Genomic DNA, 22699 nt, shown 5'->3' on the forward strand with positions numbered 1-22699 from the left:
AAACCTATGTATTTTCCCATTATACAGGCAATTCTTGTTAAGGTATTTTTAATTGAAATTGCAGTGTGTTCCTGGTACTTGGTATTTGCTGAATGTTAAGAGTATATAAATTGTGTTCTGAAACCATCTTTGCAACGAATAAAGATTCAAATTTTGTTTGCTTTCTTCTAAGTAGAATGGTTACACTTTTAAACACATTATACATGTGTGTGTGTATGTACATAAACTGTATTTTCATTTGAGAAGGAAGATTAGTTCTTTCCAAAATGCAGTTTCCCAAGACCCAGTGAAAGAAAAAGGAACTGAGTGGGCTGAAACAGTTTTGATCTAAGAATTTGTCACATTGAGTGGAGTTCTATTTTCCCTCTTTATAGTATTCCTGACATGTCCACTATGTGGATTTTTTTCTCCTTGTTGCTTTTTAGTATTGTTAGTTGACTTGTCTCTAGCAGAACTGCAGTGATGAATTTGCTGTGCAAACACTTGTTCAAAGGGTCATGTGGAATATTAATAGATCTGATAAGTCTTTTCTCCATGGGAATGATGAACTGGAAAGTCCTAGTGCAGATTTTGGGTTAAACATGTAGGTATCACTGTCCCCTCATTTCCCTCATCACTTACCACTGCCATCACTTGATTATCAGAAATGGGATGTCAGGAAATCCTGCTCTGATTAAGTCTTTTGGCACGTTATTTTCAATTATTTCATTACTGAGGAAGAAGTACCAGGGAAGGGATTTGCAGGACTGATGAAAACCACTTAAAGTTGCCTGTAAGGTTTCTGAAAAATCTCGCCTCTCTTAGAGAATCTTTTCTCTGCATCCTTAATTTCTGTGTAATTAATGAAAGAATAACTGGATTAATTTGCTAACTTTGACAGGCAAAGTGTTTTTTGCATCTAAGTACTGTTCTAGCTCTCTGGCAGTGGACAAAATTAAATCTCTAACAGAAACCTTAATGTCTTCACAAAAAAAGAGGTGGAAATGTTATGTTTTATGTAGCATATTACTTCTTGCTTACAGGGCACAGACATGAGGGCTTGTAGAGCACCTGGAAGGTGAGAGGGTTGTGTTTGAATACTTCACTGACCTGGCTTGTGTAAGGGCAGGCGTTAAACATGCTGAAGGTGAACCCTTTTGTGTTTTTTTTTTTTTTTTAAATCAGGTCTTTGTCTCTAAGCTTTATAAGCATTTTTGGTTTGGATGTAGTTTCAAGATATTCTTTGACATCTTTAAACATTTTGCTTTGCTGTCTTGTAACTTGAGTTCTCATATTCTGATTTAAAGAGCATTTTGTGAGAATGTGAGGCAATGTGCATATTACAAGTTCTGAAGTGCTGTCAGAAGGATGCACTGTGGAATGAAGAGGTGGCATTGTGTCTAAAGTGTTCTGTCTTGATGGTTCCTGTTCTGCAGAACTCTGAATGGTTTCAGGAGCTGGAATAGTTTTAGGATTTTTTAAAGTTGAGTTCAGATTTTCAATAATTTTAGGTTTAAAGCTGTGCCCCTTTGGAAAGATCACTAACAACTGCTTGGAGTTGGTTGCCAGACATGGTTCTTGGAGCTCCCAGTTGCTCTGTAAGATGAGTCTTTTATGGGGTACAGTATTAAGGAGTTGTTCTGCTTTCTGGTTTGTTTGGGGTTTTTTTTGTACTTTTCCCTCATTCCTGAAGACACAGGATTTGATGTATTTAGTAGCATAAAGGCAGATGGATTTTTTTACTCGCCAGGACTGGGCAGCACTTTAACTGAAATATCATCTTCCATTTCCATCTTTCCTATTTTAATAGAAGCTTCAGAATTTCATGCAACCTAATCAATTTAGAAAGAAACTTGTGTTTACACAGACAGGTTGTCTAACACCCACGTTATGTATTCATGCTTTAAATCAAGGAAGGAAGGTTTGCTTTACTTCCTGCACTTTTTAATTGTATTTTGACCCTTTCTTCTGCAGCCCTTCCACCCCCTTTCTTCAGAACAGCAGAGACAGGCTTGTCTGTAAAACATGGCATATCAAATGGCAAAAAGTGGAGGTGCTTTGGGTTCTGTTTATTCCATCCTTCAAAGAGGCAGGAAAATAGGGAGAAAGATCTGTTGTTGATATTATGAAATAGACTTTGACTGCAATTAACAGCCTGGGAGTTTTTCTGCTTGCTTTTCTTATCCTGGTGTTGCGAAAGCTTGCTGTCCTGCTGGGATTTCTTTTTGGAATGCAGAGGTGTGTTCTAGCTAAAAGCATGTGCTTTGCCTAATAAGCTTTCCTAGCCACTGAGCCCAGCTGGCTGCTGCAGTCTGCATTTGTTTTGTCTTAACTAATTTTTATAGCCATGCTTTAAATGAAACTAACACTTTTTACATTAAATGACAAACCAAGCACAATGTCCATAAATGAAACCCAACACTATAATCTACTAATTTTTGCTTTCAATGGGCAGCATTGTATAACCAAGCAGCCTACTAAAAAGAAAGATGTGGAAATAATACTGGTGGGATGTGAATGGGGCTAAGCTGAAGGGATCAGTCTTTGTTGGAGGGAATGTCTATGTTGAGTTAAGGGTTTAGCACTTCCTCTCAGAAGATGAGTGAAGAGAGTGGGGCCTGGCTGGTCAGCACAAAATGTTCTTGTCAAATCTTGGTATCTTTTGCTGTAGGTGGTGATGAATGTCATCAACATGTAGCACTTTGCTGGAGTCTCCTGATGGGTTAACTTCCAGGGTTGCTGCAGTCTTGCAGCTACCTTGAGTTGATAAGAAGTGTTCAAATGCTCTGAAATTCAGCCAGATCTTTCCAATTTGATCCAAATTATGAATGAACAGGAGAAATGTTAGAAGGTAAAACATGAAATAGAAAGTCTGTTTCAAAATGCTCATGAATCATTGTTTACAAGTCTACAGCAGTGACACTGGAATTGTTGTGCAAGTTTGTTCTCCGTGAATTTGTGGAAAATAATGTTTTTGTTCTGACTTTGAGCTGAATATGAACATTTTTCATATAGTACTAGTCAAATATACAAAGCTCTGGCCAATTCCTGCTTGGCTGTTAGTTTCAGTGGAGCTTTTTTAGTATGATGGAGCAGCTGCTTGGAAGTTAAATAAAAAAACCCCAAAACATAACAACAATAATAAAACCAACAACAACAAAATATCTTAGTAACCTAGTTTGTGTATTTATTCTCACAGAAATAAGGGCAGGTTTTTTTCTTCTAATGACTTCACATAGCTCAAAGCTGCTCTGAGCAGGAACTTCTTCTGTTGCTGTGAGGGTCAGTGGCATCTGACCTGCACACAAATGTTCTCCTGGTCCTTATAGACAGCTGTGTGAGCTGGGTTGGGGTGAAAGTTCGAATCTCTTTGCCGTTGGTTGTTGTTTTTGTTTGTTTGTTTTTTGTTGTTTTTTTTTCCTTTTTTGCTGCTTTTTGAAGAATTGCATTTCTGTGAAGATCTAGATTGTTTTTTTTTTTTTTGTTTTGGTCTTTACACAAATGTCAGTGGACAGATTTAGGGCCTGGATGTCAACTCCATTCTCTTACAGGTTTGCCTCATATTTATTAAACTGTGACTGATCAGAATCGTGGTAAGTTTTTTGGAGTCAAAATTACTGAGGATGACACCTCAGAAAGACACAGAAAATTGCATTTGCACTGTTAAAAAAGGATAGACCTTTTTTAAAAGAAAAAGAACACCTTTTTTTTTTCTTTGTAGCACTCCTTTTAGTAATTTACAGACGACTATGCAAAATATCACGAATTTCTGTGTGCTCTGTTTAAAAAAATCTCAATTCAGAAGTCTGTCAGTTTAGGTTGTCTGAACTAAGCAGTGACACTAATATATAACTAATCTATTAATGGCCTACAGGCAGCTGTGATAAGGAAATATATGGATTTTTACTTAATAGTCATGATTGGTAGATTAAGAAAACAAACAAACAAAGTGTTGTTGAGTGTTCATTTATTGCTGGGGAAAAAAAATCAGAGAAGATCTCTTTAGATGTAATCAACCAACTGCAGTGAGGAAAGAATCCAGACCTGCTTCTGTGAGGTTGTCATCCTACACTCTTCCTATAACTGAAACCTTCTTAAAATACATAATAACCAAGTGGTGTCTTTAACAGTCCTGATACCAGTGGGGCATGTTGGATGACATTTTTGTTGCTTCTTGGTTCCATATATGCGATTCCAAATTTCTCTGTGTGGGAAGCACCCCTTCCTAGAGCCCTCCCTTAAGCACAGAAGGTAGAATTCCCTGTGCCCTGATCTTGAGAGGCAGTCACACTTTACCAGCACCTTCCTCCCAGTTCTTTCCTTTGGGAGGAGGATAAAATGCACATATTTTGCAAAACAAGTTAATGTTCTAAATACATCACGAAGTGTTAGAACATAGTTGGCTGTGCACTGTATGGAAAAAGACAGAAGCTCTCTGCTAAGAATCTATTGCCCACCTTCCTACATACTTTGTGATTAATGTTTATTATATTATTGTGGGACTGCAGCAATTTGCAGACTCTTTAAATGAATAAAGGAGTAAATCCCTGTCATGAGACTACTTCTTTCCCGGCTGTTTTTCTGAAGATGCTTTCATTCATGTTACCAGTTTTACTTTGAGAAATCTAAGTTCTTTTTTTCTTCCAGAACATATTTTATGCTCATACTGCTTTAATAATGTTTTTTTCTATGCTGACCTGCCTGTTTTTCGAGTTCAGAATATCCATCTGTCTAAATCTTGTCCTCTAAAGGGTGAATTGCAATTCTGACTACCTCTGTCTTATCTCCATAACTTTAGGCTTGCAAATTTGCATAAAAGTTTGCACAAAAGTGAATTAAAGACCTCTTACTTAGCTCTAGTAACATGAATTATTAATTTGTTTTGTATTGAGGTGTAAGGAAACAGTGAGATTGAGCTTACTGGATATAAAACATTTTCTGTGCAAGCACATTGAGAATTTGCTTTCATTCTCTGGCTGTTCCTCAGCAGTAACATGTAGGTTGGCTTGGAGTATTCCTGAACATAAATATTCAGATGGTGACTTCTTAAAATCATAAGTGGAACTAGACAAGCAGAATTTCTAATTTCATATGTATGTCATATAGAAAAACTTAAATAAGTCTTGACAAATCAGCAATAGATGTACCCTATTCAATGTGGCCTTGGGGTTTTTAAAATCACAGAATGACTTGAGTTGGAAGGGACCTTAAAGATCAATCAGTCACTACTAGATGCTCTCTGTCATTCTACTGCTGCTCATTTTCTACTGTTAATCTTTTTTTGCCATATTTATCCCACAAATAAGTCACACTATGGAGAATCTGTGCTGTAGCATCATCCCATCCATCTTTCCTACCAGCAGAATTGCTGTGACTTTGATCTGGACTAATTAAGTGCCTGTATTTTTATGGCTATCATAGAGTAGTTAAAGAAAAGATAGCTGGAATATGTGTGCTTTTCCAAATGAGCCTGTAGGAGTTGTTAGGGCTTCAATCCTGAAGATTTTTTTTTTCCTTTCTGAAAGGATGCTATCTTAGAGTGCTCCCATTGAAATACTGTGACAAACTTCCCAAGAGCATTCCTGTTTTCATAGGAAGAATCCCATTTCTTAGTTTTACAGAGGACAAAATGTAATCTCTGCAGCCTGGGCAGGTTTTAATAAGACTCTGCATAGCATCAGGCAGGTTTGGCTGTTTAGCTTATTCCTTGAATTGCTTCCCCAGTCACGTGCCCACAGAAGAGATCAATAAGTTACCTAATAGGACATTTAAAAACATTTCCACGATTTGCTGACGTGGGGGAATGGGTGAGGGGAAGGAATAGATTTTGCACTCCATCTGAGCACACACTACTGCGGTCTTGGCAAGCCCCTTGTTCTCGTGTGGAATTTGCTGCTGCAGTGGTGCATTGCAGGAAATAGATAAAAATCAACACACAGAATGTATCCATGCAATGTATATATCCAGGGAAAGAGCCTTGCGTTTGAACCTTAAGAAGCTTATGTGTTTTCACTAGGCAAATAGACTTCCCACTGTTAAAAGAATCTTACTGTAGAAGGACGTGTTTTAATTTGAATAAGGTCCATTATTTAAATGGTTTAAAAATATAATAGGCTGTTAACTGCATCTTTTATAGAGTACTTGAGGAATCATTCAGGTTTGTAAATGCTGGTGGAGAGGATGAGCACCTACCAAAGGAGAAGCAAAGAAGCAATTTCAGCATAGTCATTTGAGTTCCAGAGAATTGCTTTGTTCTTGTTGAAATACAACTTTTTACTACTATGACTGTGTAAAGGAAAAGCAGAATTACATTTTTTTCCTCTAGCTCATGCTGTCTTTTAAATTGCACAACTCTTCTTTTCTTCCCAAGTTTCATGTCAGCCTTGAACCTGTTGCAGAATATGTGTAAAACCAAAAATGGAAAAAGTTTTAAAAAGCACAGAGATTCAATATCCATTACTTGAAGCGATACATCATCAGAATAAGGAGAGCAGGAGAAAATCCATATGTAGAATTAATGATACCTACTCAGTTCTGATTCGCCCCATCTGAGGTATGTAGTTGTAGATTGACTTGCAGTGTTCTCTTGATGAGAGCCCTTGAACCAAAGTCATGTTTTTGTAACTTGGATAGACTTTGGCTACAACATGGTTCTCATTTAACATGTCTTCATTTCAGAGTGAATTCAGAAATATGTGTTGTATTTCTTTCGAGTATTGTCCATGCATATAATCCTATCAGATGAAAGGGGAAAAAGTTTCCTCAGGTTGCTTTCTAGCATGTTCAGTGCTTTCCTTTTTCTCTTCCACAGTTTTTTCAGTTACAGACAGAAGTAGGACTCACTGGAATCAGCAGCAAGCTGCTCACATGGTTATAATGGTATATTTTTATTTACACTCCATTTGAGAACTGTGATGTTATTTAACAGCTTAGGCCATTTCATCTTTAATTATAAATTGTGATGTTGTTGTCTTCAAACTTCAAGCAGATGGTCAGAGCCAAGTGTCCTGTTCAGTCTGGGAGAGCTGTGTAGACATCTCCTCTGCCTTTTTTTTTTTTTTTTTTTTTTTTTTTTTGTTTGTTTGTTTGTTTGTTTTGCTGCTATCTAAACAAACATTTAGAATAACCCAGTTTATGAAGTTACCTGTGATTTTTCTGAGTACTTACCAAACTCAAAAACTCTGTAACTAGTGCACAGTTTGGCTTGTACAAATAAACCTTTACAGGTTCCCCTGACCTCAGTGGTCTGAAAATAAAATTTGTAATATTGATGGCCTGTTCTTTTAAAAACAAAATCGACATTTCTAATTGGACAATATCATAATTAAGACTTGGTTGCAGGAAGTGAGTGAACAATACTTAAGTTGATTTTTTTAATTATTTAAAGCTGATGTGTCAGAGCAGTGCACTGACTCACAGTAACTGAATCATCCTATCAGCATGTGGAGGAGTGATTTATATGCCATATCATGGAGAACTGTATAATCAATTCCCTCTTTTGTCTCTTCAACTCTAAGAACATGGCTTTGAAGTTTTAATTATTTAAATTTCCGAAATGTCCCAGCCCCTGTACTGGTGGCTGATGGATTTGTGACAGACTGGTGTTAGGAACACAGCACAGGGAGTCTGGGAGTAAATACAGACTAAGGAGTGACAGAATTGTTGTAAGGCAGATTTGACCCATTTTTGTTGCTCTTGAGGTGGAGAGTACTCGAGAGTAATAAATGCTCTTTAGTACTGCCTCTGTCCTCCCACAGGGCAGAAGAAGCTCCACTGCTGGAATAGCCACAGTGGCTCCATCTTCAGCAAGGAGAGAAGCAGTGGTTGGTTCCTTGGCCTTTTGTGATTCTTTGTCCTTTTTTCCTTTCAAAAAATAGGCCAAGGGAAGCACACTGTTCATCACTCAACATGAGCTGCTGTGGCTGCTTTAGATCTGGAAGAGAATTGGTTGCAAGATGAATGAATAAGAATAAAAATAAAACTCTGTGTCCAGGCTGTGATCTAAACATAGCAAGGGGAGTAGAATAGACAAAAATTCCCAGAGACGATTGACTGTTCCTAAAAGTGAATATTAAGGCCTGGAACGCTGAATTTGTGAGGAAATGTTTAAATTTTTCTTTAGTTCTTGATCTGTGGCCCAGTAAAGGCACTTGCACTTCAAATAAAAAAAATTTTAGTCTAAGGTCTTTGACTTTCCTGGTTTAGGTTGTTTTTTTTTCTTCTTTCCCCTGTTCTGCTGTTAAGGTAATGAACATTGCAAACCTTAAATCAGTCTCTTCACTTTTGTTCACGTATCTGTAAAGGATTAAGAATTCAAGAAAGCAGAGTTTTATTGAAGGAACTGTCACAGATTCCTAAGGCTGTGCACAAGTGTTGCTTTCACCTTTTTTCAAATCCTCTGAAGCACAGCCTTGTAAGGAATAGTTTGGCAGAGCCGAGGTAACACTTCTGGAGCACAAAAACTGCTCCTGGGGAACAAAGCAGGTATGGTGGCAAACATAGGCATGGAGAATTTCCCACATGTGTTCTTTAGGTAGGCAGATGTAGAGCTGCCAAACAAACAACTTAATATGTGCAGATTGAGAATAACGTTATTTCTGAAGAAGGTTTGGGCTGGACAATGAAGCATACCCACCAAGAATTTCTAGTAATGATTATAACATGTTAGAAAATTAAATACTTGCTCTTTTTTTCTGATGTCTCTAAACTTTATATCTGTTTTACACAAAAGACTTATATTAAAAGGTGTGGAAATAAAGTAGATTTGTTTGGGAAGCTTTTACTTTCCTAATGCTACAAATTTGTACCTGAACAAACATTGCAAGGATTTATAACTGGTGTTTGCTTTAAGACTGCCTTAAGAATCTACTTCTTTGAGTTACTTTTGAACACATACAGGGTGGCAACTCCTTCCTCATGATCTTTTAACCTCCCAAGCCTCCCACTGTTTTGTTAATGTTACCTTGATCATCTTGTCCCCTGTACCTTTATGGTGGATTTATTTTGCAGACTGTGAAAGGTAGGGGGTCTTTGGCTTATAAGCTTGTAGCTAAAAACCTTTCTGTTCTCAAAGTGCTTTGATATATTTAGTGTGAGCATAAGAGGTAAGACTTCTAAGTACCACAGTGGAAAACTTCTAAAAAGATGTTTTCTTCTTATGATATAGTTAAATAAATAACTTTTGATTACTTAAATAAAAATTGTGCTTCAAAAGCTATTTCTGAAATAGCTGCAGGTACAGAAGGAGAGTTTGTAATAGCTCAGGTCACTGGATGCCTCCTGCTTTCTCTGCACTATTGGCTTTGTAGGGATAGTTTATTTCCATTTCCATTGCCATTCGTTGATTTGAGGAGCCACTATTGCATGAAGTTGAAGCAGGTCTGTGGGTTTTTAGAACAGCTGATGCTCCTGCCCTGTGTGACCTTCTTGCTTTAGGTGGAGCCTGAGCTGGCCCAGGACAGCAGAGCATGAGCTGCTGTACTGGAAAGTGCAAGGGCAGAACATCAGTGGGTGTGTTCATTTTCTCCACTGCAGTTCTGATGGTTGGATGGTAAACTAGTAATAAGCTGGTCTGACAGTTTGGGAAGATTTGGAGTGTCAGCACTCTAGGTTTTGACCTAGTGATGCCTGCTGCTTTCTTTTTTAACTCATTTTATATCATGACTGTTCACAGCATTGAGAGCAGTTTTATAGGTGCACTGGTGACTTGTCTTTCAGGTGATCACAGCCAGCTCCCCTGTGTGTGTCATGCACTAATAATCACACTCTCTTTTGCTGGGCTAAACCTCAGAGGGTACAAAACCATTTCTGGGGTCTGGGTCTGTGAGTTCCCCCAGCCCTGGCAGCAATACAGGAGATCAGTAGAGGATGAAACACTGCAGAGGGAGCTGAGATGCTGTCAGAACTATCAGTAACTCTTTCTGTGTGCATACACCATTTATATTGTGCAGGACCATTCTTTCCTATCATTTAAAAAAGTGATTATAATCTTCCAGAAGGAAAATGTTCCAAGGCCTCTTCTGGTTTCTGTGCCTGGTTTGCTGGAGTATCAGAGCAAAAATAAAGGGGACAGAGGTTCAGTATGGATTAAAGGAAGACTGACTGGGGACATAAGATGAGGGATTGTGTATGGTGGGGGGAGAGAATGGAGTGAAAGATGGAAAGTGGGGTTCTTGAGGATGAGGATAATGCAGGGAGGGAGCAGAATACAACGAGGAACAAGCAGAATAATAATAGGAGAGGGTGTGAAGGAAGGGGAAAACTGTATTGGGTAAGGAAGGGATGTTCCTGTATCTTGGAGAAATACAGGTGACAGGTTGATTCTGTAGCTGAAATCCTGGTTGAGTTCCCTAAAGTATTCAGACTCTAAACAAGACCTAACTTGCTTTTTTAAAAAGTTGAATCCTGTTTTAAAACAAGCTGGTGACTGTATGGATCCGACTGATTCTCATTACTCATTTGCAGTATTCTGTTTCATCTTAGACTGTAGCCTCAAGAGATGTGAGCAGGGGTGGGAGTATTATGAAACAAAGTAATTTGATTATTTGGGGTGGGGTAGAAGAGTGGCAGCTTTGTTTTAACTTAGCAAATTGTTTAAAAGCACAGACAGATGAAAAGGAGACAGCTAATCTGGTTAAGAATAGCCACTATGGTTTTTGATATTGATTTCTTCCCACACTCTGTCTTTTAACCTTGTTTTCTTGTAACTTTTGAAAAGCCATCTTGAGCTATACTGAACAAATAGAGGATATGGATAGAATAGCTTCCTTTCAAGAGGAGATTGAACTTCTCTTTCAGCTTACCACTAAATTTCTTACACATTCTTCAATTTCTCGTAACTTCCATTGCAATGAAAACTCTTTAAGATACTAATTTTCTGCCTTTTAGCCTAAAATGACCAGCTTTTACATGCTTGTTATGTCATGTGTTTACAATACATTTAATGCTAAAAGACTTATTTTTAGCTGGCTCAGTAAAATAGCTGGTTGCTGGAGTTGTTGTCATAGCAGCAATCTTAACAGATAGGCTGATCCTATTTAGCTTTTGCAGCCAACGAGCGGCCGTTAGGCAATAGTTTGACAGTTCTGCAGCATTTTTCTAAAGATGGAAATTGTGCTGGTGGTGGTGAATTTTTTTTGGCCCAACTTTTAAAATATTTCTTTCTGTAGGTGTGTGGAGTTCGATTCAACATTTTTCCCTAACAACTTATGATAACTTCGAATACACAACATGTGAGATTCAGAATTTAAGTCTTAATTTGTAGGAGCTTGAAAATAAATTACATGGTGCAACATATTGCAATCTGCTTTGATGATTTTTTTAAAAAGCCAGAAGTATTCTGAGAGAAAAATGCCAGACTAGAGAACAAGATTGTGCATCATTTATTCAGCAGTAATTTTAAGTCGTGGCAGACTGGGCAAATATTACTGAAGAATTTTGTGGGTTGTTTTTGATGAAATGCACTGCCTAGGTTTGATGATACCTTAGGATTTTAGTAATCCCAATTTTTTTTTTTTTTTAGTATGAAGAGAAGAGGGTCTTTCTATACTGACAAGCAAAGAATTAGTATTTTCAGATTAGGCTGTAAAATCAGACATACCTCTAAGTGTTCTTTGTAGCTCTGAGCTGTTATAGAAGTTCAGTTGCGTTCAGACATAGGTCTGAATGCAGTTCTGAGATGAAAAATGAATTTACTGCAAGGAATTTCTCCTGTCTGTAACTTCCAATCAGATGGTATTGAACATAAATTACTTTCAATGTGGCTGAGCAAAAGACTTACGCTCAAAACTCTCTTAAGTTTCTTATTGGACAGAGTAATTTAAAAAAAAATTATTGAAGTACTTTAGTTTAATGCTAAGAGATAGATTTGTGTGCTGTTGGCTTAGAGTGCTTCAAATATGATTAAGAGTCAAAAAGTCTATTTAACCTTCCAATGACTTTTTTTTTGCTCTTTAAGCCTCACTTAAGGCTATTAAGGTATTGCTATCATAGACTGTCATATCTGGGGTATGTGCTTATTAATTTCCAATGAATCAAGGCAACTTTTCTCAGACCTGCCCATCCTGGGTAGTTTTGGGGAATAGCTCAGCCCATTGCTTTTGGCTCCTGGTTCAAAGCCAGTCTCAGAATGGCAAAGGAAACTTCTGTAACTCTGGCTGGTATGGATTTGATATTATGCCACTGTTCTGTGGACTAATGTAGAAAATCTAATGAGGGGATCTGGCAGAATCTCCCAGCAGAGAAATTAAATATCATATACCCACACACATTTTAATGTTCAAGTTATTTTACAGCTTTTGAGTGCATTAAGGAGGTTGTGCTGTGAAAAAGAAGAATTCTTGCCATGGTCCCACCACCCAAACTCTTCACCACTTAATCTCCCTTCTGGGCAGGGCTTTCCCTGGGTTCTGGTGTTCATCTGAATCCTGAGATCTGCTCCCTGGTGGGACTTGGGAATCTGTTGGACAAATGGAAGAGTTTTCTCTGCTATGTCCAGCTGGGGGTTTTGTCCCATGAGGACAGAACAGTTCCCTGCTGTTCTGCAGCATCCCAGAGGCACCGAGTGAAGGAGAGGAGCAGCCTGAGAGCTGCGCCCGGTTACCTGGGCTTGAGTTTCTGTCGCTCACAATCTGTGTCTGTTTTGCTGTTTCAGGCAAAGTCGTGCATTTGTCACATGTGTGGTGCCCATCTGAACAGACTCCACTCTTGCCTCTACTGTGTCTTCTTTGGCTGTTTTACAAAGAAACATATTCACGAGCACGCGAAGACAAAGCGACACAATTTAGGTGAGTTCTCATCCTGATGGTGTACATCATCATCCTCTGTGTTACCCCTGTCCCTTCCAGGCCAGTAAAGTGATATTTTCTACCTCATTAGGCAGAGAGATAATTTTATTTGTGGTTTGGGTTAGTCTAGTGGCATTATTCTAAACTTGGTGCTTAAACTTCCATTGCATTGCTGTTAAGTTTATCTTCACAATTTAAAATTTCCTTAGTATCTTGGTATTTATGAATTAATGTCATATCTAAAAATGTAAAGGAAGGCAGAGTTTTGGTGGTTTTTTCCCCTAAGTGTTAAAAATGGTGGGTTTGATGTCTGGAGCTAGAATATTTATTTCAGTAAACATTTTTTTTTCAGGAGGTCATGTTCACTTCTTTTCTTGCTGAGAAAAACACTCATAATTTCTATCACAAAGAAGGCTAATCAAGTAGCAATCAGAATTATTTAAATTGCTGAAGTTTGTGGGCAGAGGGGGCGTTTCTTCATTTTTCTCTGTTGGCTTATTGTTTCTACTGGGATCAGTAACCTACGTAGTAAGAAAAGAGTTTAATTCATATAGAGTACCTTTTCTTCAGCAGTCTCAAAGAATGCTGATTTCAAGCCCACCAATTTCTGTTCTGTCAGTTCTGGTGCTATTTCACATTCAAAACCAAAAGCCAAAAGCAAATTACCTATTGCTTATAGTTCAGAATATTTTTGAATTATAATGCGAAATCCTGATCTAAATTCTATAATTAAAATTCTGTTTTAAAATGGATGGATGTTTTTTCTCCAAATTAAAATACATTCTTGGTGAAGTGATGTAAGAAACAGGAAAAAATAAGGCATAATTTCATGTCATAAATTTCCTCTTGACCAGCATGGCCACCATCTCTAATTTAATTTATCTTAAGTGCTTATGGAATAAACTGTCTTTATTTTCCATGAAGACAGAGAAGCTCCAGAAGGCCAACAGTGCTGTGTACTCCTGTGCTTAAGAAACGGGTGTGTAAGTTTACTATTTATGGAAAAGATGATTTAAACCAGCAGATTGTTATAGTTTCTTCCTCCATATGTGTCAAGAAAGAAAAAGATGAGGCTCAGTAGTGTAAATGTCTTGAAAAATAGAATACTGGAAGATAGTACTGAAAATTCTATCATGGTATGGCTAAGAACCCTGGGGCTGCTGAGCTCACTGGGGAGGCTCAGGGGAACCTCTTGAATGGGTACAAAAACCTGAAAGAGGGGTTAAAAATGTGTCTTGGGCTCTTTCCAGTGGTGTCCAAGAGACAGGGAGGACAAAGGGAAATACAGGAGGTTCTGTCTGATTATCACACGACTGTGAGTGTGACTGAGGACTGGAACAAGTTGCCCTGAGAGGTTGTGTAAGGTCTAACCCTAAATATATTCAGAATCTCTCTGGAAATGGGCCTGGGCAGCCTGGATGTTCTGGATGGCCCTTCTGGAGCAGGGGCTGGACAAAGTGACTTCAGAGGTTCCTGCCAACCTCAGCCATTCTTTAAAAACTGAAAATATCAAACCAACCTGTGTGACATCTTTTAATTGCTTTTTGCAGAGTGTGATCTCAAAGAGCTTTTAAAGTCAATTCATTAGCTGAAATTATTTTGGAATCCTTACCAACATATAAGTGCAAATTATTTGAGGTAAACATGAAGAATTTCTGGTAAAAGGGGAATGTGTGTGTGTGTGTATTAAAACAACCTTTTGTGCTAATACAAGTTAATGGCCACATTTAAGGTTTAAAAAATACTGTGCTAAATTGAGACTGTCAACAGTATTTACCTGTTTATCTGTGGACACTTTGCAAACACTGTAATATTTTTACCACTAAACTCACTATATTTATGGGGAACCTTTTAAAAAAGCTTTATAATTGCACACATTCTCAGCTGCTGTTTATGTGTTTGGGAAGCTTAAATTCAATTTATTTTTTGTGCAAGGAAGGACAAGGATTTGCTGTTGTCTGCTGTAGTGAATTAGCTTGTTTCCTTTAAAGAAAACCAAAACTGGATGGAGGAGGGAGATTGTTAAAGATGCTCTTGCTTAAGGACTGTTGTAGTTATTGTCCTGGCACTAAACAATTAAGACCGTGTCAGATAAGGTACTTCCCAAAAGGAATAGCCTTTAGATAAAAAGGGCAGGAGTTAATTAAGCCAAAGCACAAAATACTTTATTGAATCATCCCAAAAAGGATTCTTTTGCAGCTAAATATAAATTGCTTGGTGCACAAATACACATAGTGTGAAGATTGTGCTAGTGACTGCTCGATTTCTAGTTTTGGAGATTCCTTTCTCTCTCTTTTTTTTAATGTATGTTTTGGTGTTCAATTTCCAGCTGCATGTGAAATGAGCTTTAAGAATATTTTTGTAGTTTTACTAGTGCTTTTGGTTGCTTTTCCTTCTGCAGTTTTAGTTGGGAAAATAACATCTGATAGGCAAAAACAAGTTAAGTGCTTTGAAATTTCAAAACGAAGAGGAATTATTTTAAAGCACTTGGTGACTTTTTGCTGAGCCAACATCAGTCTCCATGGAGACAGGCAGGAGCTGCACACTTAATCACAGTTGTAAGAAATACCATGGATTTCAGCTGTAACAGCTGTCTGAGCATGGCAGGGATGTGTTTGCAGCTCTCTGCTGTGTCTTTCAGGACGCTCCAGCATCATATTCCAGAGTGGTGTTAAATCCAGCCCTTGCTATCTCTCCTTCCTTGAGCCATTGAAATCAGGCACTCAGAATCTGACTTTACAGTGATACCTGTGCTCTTGAATCTGCCTCCCTGTTCAATGTATATTAATAATGCTGTATTTAATTTAATGTATTCCTTGAGTTGTGGATGTGGGTGATAGAGAGGTGAGGTAAGATCCAGCTATAGGAGCTACTTTTTTAATCTCTGCATTGCTCAGTCTCTCTCAGTCAATCTCCAGGACAGTCTGATATTCCCACTGGGCTCTGTGTGTCTTGTGAGAAGCTGTGAAATGGTGAGAGCAAAATCCTTACTGATATCTTCTGGGATTTTTCATATTGTTGATCCTGTCAGATGTTTCCTTTTCCCCACCTGTAGGAACCTGTGCTATTTTAAACTTTTCTTATTGAAACTCTTGTGTGATTCTCAATGTCATCATCATACTTCACTTCTCCAGTTCTAATGTGTCCATTTCTGGTGCCAGCCCTTTGGATTAAGGCAGTTTTCTGTGCTAATGACTTGCATTCTTAGTTAATACTTCCATGACTTCTGATTTGTGCTTCTTAACCTGCTGTTCAGCACAGAGCTGATGTTGTTACTTGGGAGTTAAACTCAAGGTCACCAAAACTTCTTTGCTGATTGTTGTTACTTGTCTGCCCCTCTAGTGGCTAGAGTTTCACTCCTGGTTCTATTGCCTATTTGCTAAGTAACTTGAAGTCCTTCTGGAGCTATTTTGATTATCTTAAATGAATGTGTGCCATCAACATATTCTGCCATCTTCCTAAATAATCCTTCCAAATCAGGTTCAGCACCTGGGGAATCTGCTGGTGGATTCTATCCTTGTAAAAATTGTTGGTTTCTTCCTTATCTTTTCTACAGCTGCTCAATGAAGGAAAATACACAGTAACTTAGTCCCAGAGTAGCAGAAGCAGGAAGATGTCTGTGAGCAGTAGCTCTAAAAGAGAAGAGAGGTTGGTACTATAAAGTTCATCTCAAAACTGTAGCAGTGATGATTTATCAGTTTCCTGATTTGGACTGAAAAATCCTGGGCAGACAACAAATGAAGTTTTAGTATTCTTTCTGAGCGAATATTTCCTGTACACAATGTTGTTTTTTTTTTAATCCACGCACACTCTTAACTGCAGAAAAACCCACTGCTGTAGGGCTTAGGACAGTCTGTTACAGATGGCCACTCTGAGTTAGACAGTTCAGTTAGGGTATCAAAGCTCTAAAGTATAGAACTATTTATTTAAACTCCCTGCTGAGCAGCCAACTCTTCCATGCTCATGCTGTGCCTCTCTCTAATAGACATGCACTTTTGCCACCTGAACAGTGTCTCTGAAACAGCACCTCTGATGCAGGTTTTGGGTGAAGCCTTGATCTGCTCTGATTCCTCATGCTGTAGTTAGGAATTGAGGGAGGTGAATTAGCAGGAGTGAGGTTCAGTGGTTTAAAGATTAAGCAAGAAATAGTTGGAAGACTCAACTATTATTCCATTTCTAGAGACACTGGCAAACAGTTCATGATGGGGTTGGTCCTGTTAGAGTACATTCATTATTTATTAGATCACAAACTGTTTCTTGAGGAACTGTTTTCTTTAAGTATATGCTGATGTAAAATTCAGTCCAATAAATACATTTGTGGTGAGAGGAACTGGGTGGGCGAGCCTGATAATAATGCTCATAGATTAAGTTGCGGATTTTTGGTGCAATTCAAAAAGTTTCTACTTCCTGTAGAAAACAAATAACTGATTTTTTTTTTTTCATCTGGTTCAGAGGAAACATAATAGAAAGCTGGTTTCTGTACTGAAGTTGGTAAAAGGGGAAAAACCTGGTTACTGCTGTTAGTGCATATCTGTCTGAAATTTAATATATAGAAACAGAACACTTCTGTAAAGGAATGACAGTAAAAGCTGTTTAATTTTCATTTTATTTGGAAGGTATTCACTGTAGTGTTGATTCTGCCAGTTCTTTTTTTAAACAGCAAAGATTTTCATTACACACTATGTGAAAGGACAATGAAAGGTGTTCCCAGCACAGTTTACTGCAGTGCTAGAGTAGCAATTTGGTTTTTCTGTTCACATCCAGGCTCAGAAAGTGGTAGAAAAGGTCATCTGGGCATTTTACCAGCCTCTTGATGTTGAGTTCTAATGCTTTACTTGGTGATGGTGTAGAGAATTCTGTTAAGGAGATGAAGGTGAATGGAAGGCAGCACACAAACAGTGTTCTGTTCTGTCAGGGATGGATTGTGTCACATTAATATGCCTTTTTTGATAACACAACTGATTTTCACAGGAAAAAAAAAGGAAATACACTGAACCTGACTTGTCTGGATCATGCAAAGACATTTTGCCCCCTTGGAAATTATTACTAGAGGTAGAAGTGGCAAGGATCAATATGTGAATCATGGTGCATAAGAGGCAGGAAAAAGGGAAATTGATGATGAATGAACTGAAAGCAGAGTGTGACACAGACTTAACTAGCAGAACCAGTCCTGGTTTATTGCTATTTTCTTGTAATTGAGGAGAAGGAATTTTGTCTATGTATGAAATTCCTGATGATCACAAAGTTCAGAGGTGTTACATGTACTGAGGAGGGCTGGGTAGCCCTGTGAATTAAATAACCAGTGACTCCAGCAAAAAAAAAAAAAAAAGTGAAATTTGATAGCAGAAGGTACAAAATACTGTATTTCAACATAATATCCTTGTGATGCTATCTGGAGGATCATTGATTGGATGAGGAGGAAAAGATTTTGGATGCACGGGTAAGGTGCAGGATATGGCTTGAACTTCCAATATTCCCAATTGCCATTAACAATATTTGCTGTTCTGGGATGTATTGTGCAAAGTATTGCAGGGAAATCTTCTTCATTTGCTTATGTGAGGCACATTACAGCATGGCATTCCTGGGCCTTAGCTCAAGCTTGGAGCCAGACTGGACTCAAGGAGGCAGCAAGGAAGTTAATTGGAGCTGTCTTCTGCTGGGAGCTGCTCTGGAAGGTGCAGGTAGTGATGAGCTCCTGCCAGCCATCCCCTCAAAAGCTCCTTTTAGTATCAGAAAGGACTCCTGAAGAGTTCTCTCTATACCTGGAATATTTTTATCCCTCAGAAAGCCAACTTGCTTGCCTCAAACCCAGCCACAAATTTCTGTGCAGTTCTGGGTCTTGCTACTACTTCTACTGAAAACAGTGTTTTTAGATAAGTCTCCACTGTTGTTCAGATGAGAATATGCAGATGAGTGGAAGCACTTTGTATCACATCATGTACAACAGCTCAAAACTTGGTGACTGTGATTTGGGGATTCTTCCCCCAGATTCCTGAAAAAACCCCAGCAAGGTGAAGTAAGGGAGTGTTTAACAATTTCTCTCCTGTAAACTTGAATAATATTTTGTGGGCTTAAGAAGAGGTGCTGTAGCAGGAAAATTAAATTCTTCTCAGTTTTGCTGCAAACTGGAAGGTTATAGGGTCAGAGGAGGGCAGGGAGAAAATTGACAAAAGGTAAAATTTTATAATGGGGCAACTTAAGTATAGGAATGCTGCAGCCTCCTCTGCAGCATATTGGAACATGCACACATATGTAACTACTGTATGTGCCTGGTCCATCTATTTCTGAATGAGGTCAAGGAGCTGGAATTAATGCTCCACTCATAACAACTTAAAATAAAATGGTTTGACACATTGTGGTTCCTCTAAATTAATAGTTAAAAGCATATTTTCTATCTAGATTCCATAGGGATACCAGGGCATTTTTTTTTCATCTTATCTTTCCTGGCTTGGATTCATACGGAGTTGTAGGATGATATTCTAAACCATCACAGAGGGGCTGCCCATTTGGCTCCTGGTGTTAAGTGGTTTGCAGGATAGTATTGGGTGCTTGCCATGTTTGGATTGCAGGCAAACCAAATTTAAGCATTAAAATTCTAGATCTATATGGGACCAATAGGCATCGTGGAGACTCCAGAGCCACAAAAATACTTCTGACCTGTTGGCTCCTGGTCTGAAAAAAGAAGAAAAAGCAGCATTTAATACTATCTCAAGTATTAGGAGAAGATACTGAATGTGAGAGGCAAGGGTAATGCTTGACTATGACAATAATTTTTAATGTCGATTAAAAGCCTTTGGCAACAGAAGTAAGTTTGGGATTTGTTTTTGTTTTTTCCCTGACAGTAAATACCTGCAGATCTCAGTGGCTAGATCATCATTTAGCAAAAGTAGTCCCTTTTCCACCTCTTTTCCTCCCTTATCAGTTCAGGAATTCTGACCTGTGGTTCAGATTCCAATGCCAGGAAATTGGGAGGAAGGCAATCAGATGCCTGCTTTGTGCTGATAGATCAGAGACAAGATCCAGTGGAGAACTGGCTGAAGTTTAACAAATCACTTCTTGGGAGCCTGAGCCAATTACCTGGAATGGGTTTAATGATTAACACTCAAGGTGAGAAATCAGGGAGCATGAATTAACTTTGGATATTGGCTTAAAATGGTCTGAAAGAATTGCCAATTTAGCCTCCTTTGTTACAGAAGTTGAAGAAAATGCAGGTTTCTTGCATAGAGCACAGGGTGTGTTGATTTGAGGTTGACAATATGCCAAGACTGAGTCACAGAAATTCACAATGGAATGAATTTCAGTACAGGTAAAAACTGACCTGAATTCTGAGTTGCTGCTGGATCTTTTTTTTTCTACTTGAGTGCACCCAGTGATCCAAGAGAGATGATACCAAAACATGATTCACAAATACCTTCTATCTGATGAATGATATCAAATATTATGGTGAAGTATCCCATTCCCAGCTGAGCAAAGTCAGTTCTTTTCACCTGGATCTTTCAAAAACTGAACGTCCAAGGTTTTTTTCCTGGATGAGATGTGCACTCTCTGGATGTGGCTCACTTTCCTGCTTTTGTTGTGTTTCCATTATTTCTGGTCTCTAACATTTTTCACAAGGACATCAGAGTATATAGTTGGAAAAATAAAGCACTTGGGCTTAAGTAAAGCACTTTACTTGGCTCCTTTTAGCTGCCAGATTTAAACTTTCACCCCAGAGCTGTTGTTTTTTAAAACTTAGTGTTCCTTGCACCAGTAGATAAAGTTGTTGTCGTTCCTGCATGATCTTCTGTGCTGGCTCTTTGTTTCTCCACGCTGATAGTTTTATTTTTAAATGAAAAAATAAAATGTATTTTCATTCCTCTCTTGGATTGCAGCTGCTTATAATTTTGTATGTAAAGGGGTACAAGGAGGGAAGCTTGTCAGCACAGAAGGTATAAAAGCAAAGAAAAATGTTACATTCCAAGAGGTCTTTTCATTCTTAAATTGCTTTGCCTGTGATCACGAAGTAGGTATTTTGAATTCCTAAACCAGGAATCTAGATTGATTAAATTTAATAAAATGACATTGTGATTCATTTAAATTGCTTTTGGTTCTTCCTTATGAAAGAAAAAGGTAGATATCTATTTACTGTATATTTTATTTTCCCAGGGTAATAAATTCTGTATGTATATTAAGCTAAAACTGAAGTTCACTGATTATATCCCCCTACCTGAGAGAAGAGTTGGAGTAGTTTTAGGAAAAGCAGATCTGGAAGTTGGGAATAGCAGCCATTCCAGAGGAGCTCTCAAAAAGAGATGTTCATTGGGAGCAATGTGGGGCATCCTGGCAGACTTGGCAGTGGGTTAATCCAAAACACCTAGGCATTGTTCCTAGGTTGGTAGTTCCCAAACTTTTTATGAATTTGAGGCCTTGTTGTTAGTTTTGTGATCCAAAATATCACCATAAATACCAGTGGTGAAATCTGCTACATGTTCATTCTCATGCTTTGCAGTAATTCCATGTTTTTTATGGAATTTTCTGGTCAGGTGTTTCAGTCTGGGATAGAGCTTCCTGGCACTTAAGTTTAAACAAAAAAAGTTTAGCCTAACAGTGAGATGAAATTTGTTTCATTCCCCCCAGTCCTTTGAGGGAGAAAGCTTTGTGTGGACTTTGTCCTTTGGGTGTGGTGTAACTTCAGTCCGTGCTGAGGAATTGCTTGCTTGGGAAGAGTTTCTGTCAGAACAGCAGTCCCTTCAGTGGTTCCTCCGTTCTTCACCTCAAGACAGCCAACATAAGAAAGTTTAAGTGTATTTCAAGGGAAAAATGCAAATTACATTAACCTGAAACAGTTAACTCCCAAACTTTCCTAGTGGACTCTTTTCCTGAGCAGCCGTATTCCAGCTCTGTGAGAAACTCCTGCCCTTCCTTCATGCTGTGGCCAGCCCTGTGTGGCTGCCTTGTCACTGGTGTTTGAGGTAATTTGTCCAAAACCCCTTGCAGTCATTAAAAAGACATTGGAAGTGTTGGCAAATGTACAACTGCATTGTTCCCATAAGTGTGCTGGAGAGAGGATATTTCCTCAAGAGTCCTTGATCAGGTGCTGGACAATTATGGCTTTAACTCCGCTGGTGTTTCTGTGAAACTTTCTGATCCTTTACACCAGGAGTTCCTTCTGTTCTGAGCAAGTGATTTGTGGAAGGTGCTCTCTTGTTGGTTTGGATCTTCCCATCTCTATTTCATTGCTCAGGCATGTAAATCCAGGAAGAAAGGAAAAGTAAGGAATCCTCTGAGCACAGCTGTCCCTACACATTCTGATGGTAAATTGTAGCTATTCGTGTTCACAGAGTCCTATTTATTCAATATTCTGCCAGCCCTGTTCTGTTATTTGTGGATCTGTTGATGTGATGTTTTAAAAGTAGGTGGAGAGCAATATTTGGGTTTGTGTTTTAAGAACAATATTTTGGATTTTCAGCAGCTTTTTTGTAGAAAGCTCTGCAGAACTGGTAATGCAGTAAGTAGTGGAGTAAATATTGTAGAACTCTAATACTCTGTAAGTTGTGATATATCACCCCCCCCACCAGTTGCATAGTATTTTATTACTGATCCTCCACCACAGCTCAGAGTCTTGTCTCCGTTTGGGATTTTCTGCTACAGGAGTTTATTCAGTCCTCTGGGCATCAGGGTGAAATATTCTGGTGTTGGGATATTACACAAGGTAATGAAAATCCTGAGTTTGTGACTTTACATGAGGTAATACAGTCCTTGTCCTCTTCCACAAATTGAGTGTGGTCCAAACAGGCAAAACAGAAAAATGGAGCACATCACCCAGATAAAAAACTGTTTAAAGTAATAGGGTTTATTGAATAATAGGAGAAGTAACAAGCAATTGACATAATAACTGAAAAAGGGATTTTAGAAGAAAAAGGAAAAAAAATAGTTTGCAATGGACTAAAGGAGAG

At 38.4% G+C, this 22699-nt stretch overlaps 1 protein-coding gene across 2 annotated transcripts in view; it reads left to right on the top strand.

Annotated features, from left to right (window-relative positions):
- The window catches only part of USP22 (ubiquitin specific peptidase 22), a 92422-nt gene that overhangs the window by 19427 nt on the left and 50296 nt on the right, over positions 1 to 22699 (top strand). For both annotated transcript variants that reach the window (XM_056503835.1, XM_056503834.1), the window contains exon 2: positions 12632 to 12764. In XM_056503835.1, the coding sequence (XP_056359810.1) occupies positions 12632 to 12764 (133 nt within the window). The remainder of the gene's footprint in view (positions 1 to 12631; positions 12765 to 22699) is intronic.

The sequence above is a fragment of the Oenanthe melanoleuca genome, chromosome 14 (genome assembly GCF_029582105.1).
Source record: "Oenanthe melanoleuca isolate GR-GAL-2019-014 chromosome 14, OMel1.0, whole genome shotgun sequence".
NCBI lineage: Eukaryota > Metazoa > Chordata > Aves > Passeriformes > Muscicapidae > Oenanthe > Oenanthe melanoleuca.